Source organism: Capricornis sumatraensis, chromosome 23 (assembly GCF_032405125.1).
Source record: "Capricornis sumatraensis isolate serow.1 chromosome 23, serow.2, whole genome shotgun sequence".
NCBI lineage: Eukaryota > Metazoa > Chordata > Mammalia > Artiodactyla > Bovidae > Capricornis > Capricornis sumatraensis.
Genome location: NC_091091.1, coordinates 41,908,340 through 41,919,059, shown reverse-complemented (window position 1 = coordinate 41,919,059; position 10,720 = coordinate 41,908,340). Strand labels below are relative to the sequence as shown.

Sequence of the window (10,720 nt, the reverse complement as noted above, 5' to 3'; positions counted from 1 at the left end):
AAAGCTAGGGTCTTCCTGCATGCTACATAGGTATCCTTAGGCTTTTTTTTTCTCATTGTGTGAGGCACAGGTGATGCTTAGCAATGTGACGTCTTTACAGGCACATAGCCAGCACAGTGGGCCTTGGGGTCAAGAATGTTGAAACTGACTTCAAAAGTTTACCTGTTTCTCCAAGTTTCATGATTTCACCTTTTTAAACATTGTAAAAAGATGATCAACTTTATTACCAACAGGGGGAAAACATAAGGACAGACTGGTTTAAATTATTTGCCTATACAGAGTTAAAGATTAAGGAATACTACTTCGTTGGAAGCAGTCACTCATTTCTATACTTTACTCCTGGATCGTTACTCTTTGAAAAATCCCCTTTAAAATAGTGGTTGCAAACTGGAGACTGGTGCACTGAATTCAGCTTATATACATGCTGTGTTTGGCCTGTACAGTTAAAAAGTTCTTTTAAAATAACATTTAAAAGCTGTACTAAGGAAAAAAAAATCTGACTTTCAGCTTCTGTTTGAAAGTTGCAAGATACGGTGGGACTGGGCACAAGACAGGAACTGGCTCTGACATTTGTCTTCTTTAAAAGAGGGAAGTGTTCAATTCGCCTACCCTGCCAATCCACAGAACACCTACATGTGTACTCCAACCTAGGGGATATTTAGTAAGTACCCGCTATGGCAACCCACTCCAGTACTCTTGCCTGGAAAATCTCATGGGCAGAGGAGCTCGGTGGGCTGCAGTCCATGGGGTTGCGAAGAGTTGGACACGACTGAGCGACTTCACTTTCACTTTCATGCACTGGAGAAGGAAATGCAACCCACTCCAGTGTTCTTGCCTGGAGAATCCCAGGGACGGCGGAGCCTGGTGGGCTGCCGTCTATGGGGTCGCACAGAGTCGGACACGACTGAAGCGACTTAGCAGCAGCAGCTAGTTTAGAAGACGCTAGAATTGGCGAGGACAGTCTGAGATGTTAACTTTTAAACCGAGATCTGCAGGATCTAGAAACAATGATCACAACCTCTGTGCCTCAGTTTCCTTATGTGTCAACTGCGGCTGACAACCTGCAGTTGTGGGAAGGATCGGCGATGGAGTAAACTGCAAAGGGGTGGCTCGAACTCGGGGTCCCGGCGGGGTGGTGCCACCGCTACAACCCACGCTCATCCGGGAAGCCCCCGGACCCAACACCGACGGGGGAGCCCTAGGCGCTGGGGCCCACTGCCCCAGCCTCGCTCTCCACTCCTCCGCGCCGCGGGCCCCCGCGTCCCGCCGAGGTCGGCCCCGGGGCGCCGAGAGGCGTGGCCGGCCCGCGCGAACCTGGAGGCAGCCATGGCCTCGATGGTGGAGTACAAGGGACTCAAGGCCGGCTACCGCTGCGGCTATTGCGACTCGGAGGAGGGCAAGGCGTCCTGCGGTGAGTGGTCGGGCCAACGAGGTCGGCGCGGCCGCCTGGCGTCCAAACCCCGACACCGCCCGCCGCGCTCCAGGCCGGGCCCTCGCGGGGGGCAGCACCCAGGCCGCACTTCCCAGCTCCCGCTTCCCTTCCCCACGCGTTTCTTCCCAGACCGTTGCCCTTCACATTCTGTTTCTCGGTTTCACCCTTACCGAGATGGCGGTCTCTTTCAGAGAAAGAGCGGAAATAGTGGAAGGCTGCCCTCGGTCAAGATGGCGCAGGCGGCTTCAGCGCCGAGGGCGCTCCGGCAAGGCTCGGCCTGCTGGCGCCCGGGCGGCGCGGTGCATTGTGGGGTGGCGGCGGCGGCGTTGGGGTTGGGTTGGGTTGGGCTGGGCCGCGGGTCGCGTTTGAGGGGCCGGGGCCATGGCGTCCTGGGCCGCGCTTTCGCCCAGCATCGTGGAATATTTCGAGGGCGAGGACTTCTACCGCTGCGGCTACTGCAAGAACGAGTCGGGCAGTCGCTCCAATGGTGAGCGGGCCGGGCTGGTGGGCAGGGAAGGGCGCCGGTGGCTCGGCGGCGGGCGGGTGTCCTCGGGGGGTCGCGGCGTCTCGGGCCGAGTGGCTGGAGGGTCGTGTCCAGGCTGCGGCCCAGGCGTAGCCCCTGCGCCGTCCGGCCCTTGTGGAGCGAATGCGGAACGCGGAATGCGGTTCGCCCCGAGTGCCGTGGCTGTCAGAATTTGAAAACGGATCTCACCCCTAGTGGAGCAGGGAAGCTTCTAGAGGCTCATTTTTCACACAGGCGGTAGGACGTGAGAGATAATGTGTGTCTCGCAGGAGCCAAGTGTGGAAACAGGTGTGCGTCGTCAGTGGGAGACCGTTAAGTACCCGCCTGTCGAGGAGCGCTGTGGCGTGGTTAGTTACAGGGCTGACCTGTGATTTCAGATGCTGCTTTCGGGGTGTCCCCGGTGGTCAGCGCAGGACGCGGGGTTGCGGGACAGTGAGTGTCGGCTGCTGTCTGTGTAGATAGCTGTGTGTGTGGAAAACACACGTGCGTGGATATCCGTGCATAAAATGTCTCTGGAAAAATATACAAGAAACTGACGGTAGTCGCTGCTCGCGAGGGGCCCCTGTTAGTACTGTTGTGCTTGGAAATGGTACCAGGTGCTTGTCATTTCTCCACCCACCTCGGTGACCACGACAGAGCCAGCCTACAGTGCCCCCTCCCGTGATTCAAGTTTCTTTTGGAAGGATTTTTGTTCGTTTGTAAACAACGTCATGTTTATTTCCTGCAGTGTCATGCTTTGGCAAAAGTATATACACTTATTTTAAAGAATAATCTAGCTTTGTGGGAAATGGGATATCCATGGAGACTTAAATTTGGGTGGTTTCCGTATTAAAAAAACAAAAACAAAAAACTGTTTTGTCCTGCCCTGGGGCAGTGATTTGGGTGATGATGGTGTGTCCGTGTACTCATTAATTAAAAATGTGTAATAACTTTAAAAAATTAAATGTCGATTAACTTCTTGTGGGTGAGAGGCGGTAGAATGCAGTATAACGCAGTTGTTAGCGACAGTAATAAAGATGAGTTAAAGTGAAAATAGGCTTGGGTTAAACGGAGGAAATAAGGAGGATGCAAATAACAGGTGAGATGATTACAGCCCAGGGAGGGAAAAACTCATACGGTGACAGTGACTGCCTTAGGGTATTAGAGATTTCTTCTCTTCTCTGTTTCAAATTTTAGTATCATGATTATAATATATAAGAAATTTATCGTATAGATTATAATATAGATTTATTATATATTATAACAATACAGTCTATGCAATTCTCCTGGCCAGAGTACTGGAGTCGGTAGCCGTTCCCTAATCCAGGGGCTTTCCCAATCCAGGAATCAAACCCGGGTCTCCCGCATTGCAGGCGGGTTCTTTACCAGCTGCCAGGGAAACCCAAGAATACTGGAGTGGGTAGCCTATCCTTTTTCCAGCTGATCTTGCCGACCCAGGAATCGGACCCGGGTCTCCTGAATTGCAGGCGGATTCTTTACCAGCTGAGCTACCAGGGAATCCCGTATGTAACGATAATTTATGTTATACATGTCTAAAATTAATATTAGGTCTTTAGCTGTTTTCCTAGTAATTTTAGTAAGAGAAAATCGATTTATATAGATGTCCTTTGTTTAGTTTTATAGAAAAAACCTACTTTCACCCTTTTCACCTAAAGTGAAGTGAAGCTGCTCAGTGCCTCTGACTCTTTGCTACCCCATGGAGCCTACCAGGCTCCTCCCTCCATGGGATTCTCCAGGCAAGAGTACTGGAGTGGGTTGCCATTTCACCTAAAGAGATACCTGTAAATTTCTTATCACTTCTATCATCTTGTTTTTAATTTTAATGATAATCTTTACTATAGGGCACTCCACCTATTAGGTAGGAAGGTTTTATTATTTCCATTTTACAGATGAGGAAATTGAGCCTCATAGAGTAACTTGTTGGTGTTGATGAATACCACCCAGGCTTCTGACATTTCTGTTGTATTTATGCCCTTGCTTTTCTCACTACATCCTGTTCTGTCAAGCCTATCTCTGTCTTTCCATACTTTTGATGGGTTTACTGTTTCCAAGAGTAAAATTCATTTTTCTTTACCATTAATTCAGTGTTTTTTCATAATCTTCATGTTTTTATGGTTGCATAATTTTTTTCATTATGTTGATAACAAATTAGTGTCTGTAATCACTTTTCTGTTCAGAGGCATTTGGATTACTTTCATTTTTTTATGCTTAAAAGGAATATTGCTGTATGTATACTTTTGTCTTATTTTCAGTGTGTGAGACTATGCTGTAAGCCAATTAAAATAAAGAGAATTTGTATGCACAAGAAAACATCTGCTTTCTAGTTCTTCTGAACAGACCAGCTTATTAAACTATTGGGGTCATTATTATGGCTTAAAGGTGTGATGTAATTTGCAGTGGGGTCTTAAATTTATGATGTCACAGAGACTGTTGACTCATTCTTAAGTGCATGTGGTCACTTTCTGTGTTTTATTTTTAAAATTGAGGTAAAATACATCATGTATTTCGTTTGTGTTGTGTATTGTGTTAAACTAAAAAGTACGAAGTATGTGCAGACTTTGATTTCTTCAGTGTGAGCTGGATTTTTTTTTGCTTCAGTATTCACACTTTAAAAATAATGCTTTGAATTTAGAAAAGTAAAAAGTTCCACCCGTTGTTATGAACATGGCACTTATTTTTCAGGCATGTGGGCACATTCAATGACTGTGCAGGATTATCAGGATCTCATAGACCGAGGATGGCGAAGGTAAATGCCCTTAATATAAAGATCCTTCTGATGGTACTCAGGTTCTTCTTATAATTGAAACATATTATTTGCCTTTAAAATGTTTTCCTGTGGTTGGAAATAGGTTTAATAAAAATTTTATTATATTTTGTGTGTAGAGATTGTTTTCTCCTTTTAAGAATGTTTATTAGGAAAATTTCACAGATATAGAGGGAACATTATAATGAACTTCATGTACTAATCACCAGACTTCAAAAGTTGTTAACATTTTGTCAATCTTGTTTCATCAGTTTTCCTTGCTCCCTTCAGTGGACTGAATGTGTCTCCCCCCAGAGTTCATATGTTAAGTCCTATATGGAGGGAGGGCTTTTGAGAGGTGGTTAGGTCATGAATCTGATGGGATCGTGAATGGGATTCTAGTGCCTTTATAGAAGAGACCACAGAGAGTTCCCTTGCCCCTTCTGCCATGTGAGGATATGTAGAAAAGATGAACCAGAAAGCTTCACTGGACATCATTTCTGTTGGCACCTTGATCTTGGACTTCCCAGCCCCAGAACTACCAGGAATATATTTCTGTTGTTTATAAGTCACTCAGTCTATGATATTTTGTTATAGCAGCTTCAATGGGATGAGATATTCCCCCCTCCCCTCCTCCCACAAATTATTTAAAGCAAATTTCAGATAGCATGTCATTATACTTGTACTAAATATGTGTTTCTAAGAGAGAAGGATTTTTTTTTCTCTTTCTTAACATATCCACAATATCATTACCATGCTTTCCAATTTAATGATAATTTGATGTCACCTGTTACCTAGTTTTGAGATTTTCTGCCTGTCTCAAAAATTTTCTTTTACAATTGGTTTATTTGAATCGGATTTCCTTAAGGTCCACACATTACCTTTGATGGCCATGTTTTTTTTGGCAGCTATTTTTATGTAGATGATTTTAGAATAACTGTTAAGTAAGGTTCCTTACATAAGTATGAGCAGTATTAAGTGCCCTGTACCAGTACTGCCCAGAAGACACAGATTGAGCACAGCAAATGAAACATCACAGCTTTCCTTAAACATAATAATGAGGCCCAAAATGTGGATAGATGTAGGTCAGATGTGGCAGGACTTTGTGTGCCATAATAAGGAAATTTATTTTTATATTTTTAATGGTACGGGGGAGCTATTGAAGGCTTTTATGTCAGAGAGAAAATGATGGAATTTGAGGTCAGGAAATGATGATTCAGATAGCAGAGAGGTGTCTGAGGGAATGGTTCCGAAGGCAGGAAAATGAGTCCCAGCGGTTACTACAGGTGTGAGGTGGTGAGGAGCTGCTGTCCTAGTCAGGAGCGGTGACTAGATCAGGAGCTGGATCGGGCAGGGGGGCAGACTCACGAGACGTTTCGGAAGTAGAACGCTTGCTGGCAGCATATGGAGGTGCAAGGGAGGGAAGAGCCTAGGAGGACTCCCAGATTTTCAGCTCGGAAACTGAACTCCTGTGTAATTGCTAGGACTGCCATAACAGAGCGCCACAGTTTGGGCCGCTGGAGTGAGAGAAATGTATTTTCTCATGCTTCTGTAGGCTGGAAGTCCAGAATCCAGGTGTCCACAGCTTTGGTTTTTCCTGCAGCTTTTCTCCTTCCCTTATACCTGGTTGCCTTTTTGCTGTGTCCTCACGTGGTCCTTTCTCTGTGTGTGCGTATCTACTGTTTAATGTGTCTTTTTAAAAAAATTATTTATTTTTGGCTGTGCTGGGTCTTCATTGCTGCACAGGCTTATCTCTAGTTGCGGTCACCAGGGGCACCTCTTGCTGCAGTGCATGGCTTCTCACTGCGGTGGCTTCTCTTGTGGAGCTCAGGCCCTGAGGCCCTCAGCCTTCAGTAGTTGGGGCTCCTAGGCACTAGAGCAGAGACTCAGTAGTTGTGGCGCACGGGCTTAGTTGCTCCGGGCATGTGGGGTCTTCCCGGATCAGGGATCGAATCCGTGTCTCCTGTATTGGCAGGAGGATTCTTTATCACTGAGCCATTAGGGAAGCCCTGGTGTTTCTTTTTATGTCCAATTTCCTTTTGTGATAAGAACAGCAGTCCAGTTGGATTAGGGCATTTCCAAATCTGGACAAAATTGAGCTTGTGGTGTCATGGCTCTGTATGAGCTGAGATCCGGAAAGCATGGAAAGAATCAGGTTGGCTTGGGAGTACATCATGCTGGTGCCCGTGGAACCCCCACATGTGGATGTCGTAGGCAGCAACACGCATCAGCCCCACAGCATCATGGGCAGCCTTTTCAGTATCAAGGTGGGCGGTGGATGGAGGCATGGAAGGGATTGCAGATGCTTGATGAGAGGGTAACTGAGGTTACCTCGGTTATCAGCTGTGGAGTACACATGCCAGGGTTTAGGAAACGAAAACTTGGACCCTGGTCCTTGGATTACCCACCATGTAAGATCATTTAGCTTGTGAAGAGTAACTCAACCTCAGTTTTTACCCTATTGATTAGATTTTTACCTTAATTAATTTCATATTCCTGTACTAATCTACTTTGCTGCCTATGAGAAATATGTATGAAATTAACAAAGCTGTTCTATAATTTTAGAAGCGGGAAATATGTGTACAAACCTGTCATGAATCAAACATGTTGTCCTCAGTATACCATAAGGTAAGAATTTTGATTATTTTCTATTAATATGAAGATTATATAAAATTTTTTAGTAGAATCCTGCTTTGTTAAGTGTATTTCTGTTCTAGGTACACATTCTTTATAAAAAAAAGCAGACAAGTTTTTTCTGTATACTGATGCTGTATTCATATGCTAATCAATAGGTTTTAATAATATGGTTTGATTAGATATAAGTATTAATGTGATATAAAAATATACTATTTAGCAATCTAGTCAATAATACATGAAATATTGGGAGAATATTGGCAAATACTTAAATTACTTTTAGGTATCAAATTTTTAGCACTTTAGCTTGGAGTCGCAAAGAGTTGCACACGATTTAGCAACTGAAAACAACAACAGCCCCAATTCCAATTCCCTTGTGTATTATTTGGCACAGTGGTTTCATTCAGACAATGCTACAGAATCCTGTATAAGGAATAAGGAAGAGGAGGCTGGCACTTAACCTGCATCTGTTTAGAATCTAGTCTTCTTCACTGGAAAACTCAAACTAAAAAGTCTGGTTTCCTACAGAGGGTTTGCTTGGTTTTTCTTAATACTTTTTGTTTCTCTTGTGCCCTCGCTTACTCCACCCTAACATGGAAGGATTTTTCCCTGCTTCTCTGATTAGGAAGGTCCCTCCTCTTCTCCCTCATGGTCATCTTCCCCTCCCCCTGCCTCTTCCCTTTCCCCTCCCTCTTCCCCTTCTTCTGGTAGCAAAAATAGGGAACGTTTGTTAACATTGTGAAGAATATGTCTACAGTTTGAACGTGTATGTATACTCTAGATAAAGCAAACACGGTTGTGTCCATCATGCTCGATGGGTCCTCACATCTGTTTCCCTTAGTTACTCTTAACTTGTTTTGAGGTTGTAGACCGATTTGAGAATTTGATAACAAAACAAGACAGGGAACATATAGACAAAAATAATGTAACATTGAACATACTAATTTTAGGGTGATCACTGACTTTCAAAATTCACTGATTCCTGGTTAATCCTTTCTCTTTCCTAACTGGTCAAGGGACTGGTACAACAAAGAAAAAATATGACTATCTTGTTTGCTGACAACATCTCATTTGGTATAAAATGACAGAATACCTCTTTCAGCTTTAGCCATTATGAAGTGGTAACGTCTTCAAAGACAGAAATCATTTTTCCTTCCGATAACAATTTCTCATTGGATTGTGGCTAGGATTCTGTTCAGATAAGTCTGAAGTTGATTGGCCTGAACCCTGAGAATCTCTATTCAGAAAAGGCCCATTTCAGTGGGTTAAGAAAAAGATAGAAGCATCTATAATTTATTGGGTTCCTGTCTCATATAAAGCACTGTTCCAGGTGTGTTGCTTTTATGAAAAAGGACTCAATGAACATTGCAAGACAAAGTATTTGCAAAATGTGCCTGGTTTTTTTTTTTTTTTTTGCATTTTATAATTTTACATGGGATCAAACATTTCCTGAAGGGACCTCCCTGGTGATCCAGTGCCTAAGACTCCAAGCTCCCAATGCAGGTGGCCCCAGTTTGATCTGTGGTCCGGGGACCTAATCCCATATCCCGCAACAAAAGATCCTGAATGTCATGACTAATACCTAGTGCAGCCAAATTAAAAAAAGAAATTTCCCGAATTGTTATTCTTTATACAACTTCATTTTTACATGTTGATCTTTTTGGGAGTCGTTTTGCATATTCTTTGGGTTGTTTTGCTGTTTACTACAGTGGTTGTGCAGTGAGGCCTTAGGCAAAGGCAGTGTGGTCTAGCCTACAACTTTGCTTTTTGTTAGGCAGATGCTGAGGCCTGTCCAGTGTGTGAGTAAAAATGAGGATGAACTCCCCTGTCTGTGAATTTTTTTTTCAATTTTAATTTTTATTAATAGCATATTTGCTAACACTTTAAAGAATCAAATAGTTCCCGTAAAGCTTATCTTGCAAAATGGCCGTCCTCTGAACCACCCCTCTCCCCTCCAGTTCCTGTTTTCTGTTTCTCATTGCAGTCACTTTCAAATCTTTTAACTGATTCTTCTGTTTTTTCACCTCTGTGTCTTTAAGTAACATGCTTATATAATTATAGGGCTTCAGTGGTAGCTCAGGTGGTAAAGAATCTGCCCGCAATGCAGGAGACCAGGTTTCAGGGAATGGTTCCCCACTCCAGTATTCTTGCCTGGAAAATTCCATGGACAGAGGAGCCTGGCAGGTTACAGTCGATGAGGTTGCAAAGAGTTGGACATGACTGAACAACTTTCACTTTCATTTTTATATAGTAATACTTCATTACTAAAAGGTTGGCGTTCTCCATTATCTCTGAGCTTCTCTCACTGAAAGATAAGGGTTTATTTTACCCCGCTTTCCTTTGTCACATTCAAACTCCTATTTGTCTTCATCCCCAACTTCGAAAAATTTTGGATGGATGTAGTCATCTCATTATGACTGTGTAAATAGACTGCACAGCTCAGCCATGTAGTTGTTGTTCAGTCTTTAAGTCGTGTCCAACTCTTTGCAAGCCTGTGGACTGCAGCACGCCAGGCTTCCCTGTTCTTCACTATCTCCTGGAGTTTGCTCAAACTCATGTTCATTGAGACATGCTATCCAACCATCTCATCCTCTGCCATCCCCTTCTCCTCCTTCCCTCAATCTTTCCCAGTATCAAGGTCTTTTCCAGTGAATCAACCCTTTTAGCATCTGGTGGCCAAAGTATTACTTTATCTTTCCTGCACAAGTTTTTACTTTGCCTGGTGTTGCTCATTGTCATTTTTGTTTACCTAGTCTTTGAGGCGTCTGTTACCAGTTTATCTAGAAGTGCTCCCCCAGAGGTGTAAATTTACTCTTGCTATGTTTAGATGCTTTAGGTACTGTATCATTCTTATCTTCTTGATGAAAATCTTAACGGGAATCTTTTGATCTGCTCTGATCTGAACAGATTGCCTCTGTGCCTGATAGGTCACTGGAGTCTCTTTTTGAGTCTCATCTTGAGGATTCCTTTGGGTCTTGGTTTGCATCTTGTCTTTTCTACTCTCTGTCTTGTATTATTCCTTTATTTTAGTGAAGCACCTTTTCTAACAATTTCTTGAGAAGTGCATAAGAGGTAAATTTTTTTAGACTTTGGAAATGTTTTCATTGACTGCTCAAACTTAACTTACAGTTTGGCTGGATATAGCAGTGTAGATTGAAAATAATTTTCCTTTAGAATTTTGAAAGCTTTGTTGCATTGTTGTCTTATTGCTATTGAGCAGTTCAGTGGCATTCTGATTCTTGTTCCTTTGTCCAAAGTGTTTTCTTTCTCTTTGGAAGTTTTTTTTTTTTTTGTCTTCAGTGTTTTGATGTTTCACAATATGTTTGGCAGTGCATCTGTTTTCATTCCTTACATATGTGCTTGAGACACCCCTCTTGTCTAGGGGCTC

At 43.5% G+C, this 10,720-nt stretch overlaps 1 protein-coding gene across 3 annotated transcripts in view; it reads left to right on the top strand.

Moving 5' to 3' along the window:
• The first annotated feature begins 1,326 nt into the window (after positions 1-1,326).
• The window catches only part of ATE1 (arginyltransferase 1), a 158,971-nt gene continuing 149,577 nt past the window's right edge, over positions 1,327-10,720 (top strand). For 2 of the 3 annotated variants that reach the window (XM_068961567.1, XM_068961568.1), the window contains exons 1-3: positions 1,811-1,919; positions 4,638-4,701; positions 7,264-7,326. In XM_068961567.1, the coding sequence (XP_068817668.1) occupies positions 1,814-1,919; positions 4,638-4,701; positions 7,264-7,326 (233 nt within the window). In that variant the 5' untranslated portion in view covers positions 1,811-1,813. Of the gene's footprint in view, positions 1,412-1,810; positions 1,920-4,637; positions 4,702-7,263; positions 7,327-10,720 lie in introns of those variants that run through there. The other variant, XM_068961569.1, reaches the window with a different exon arrangement.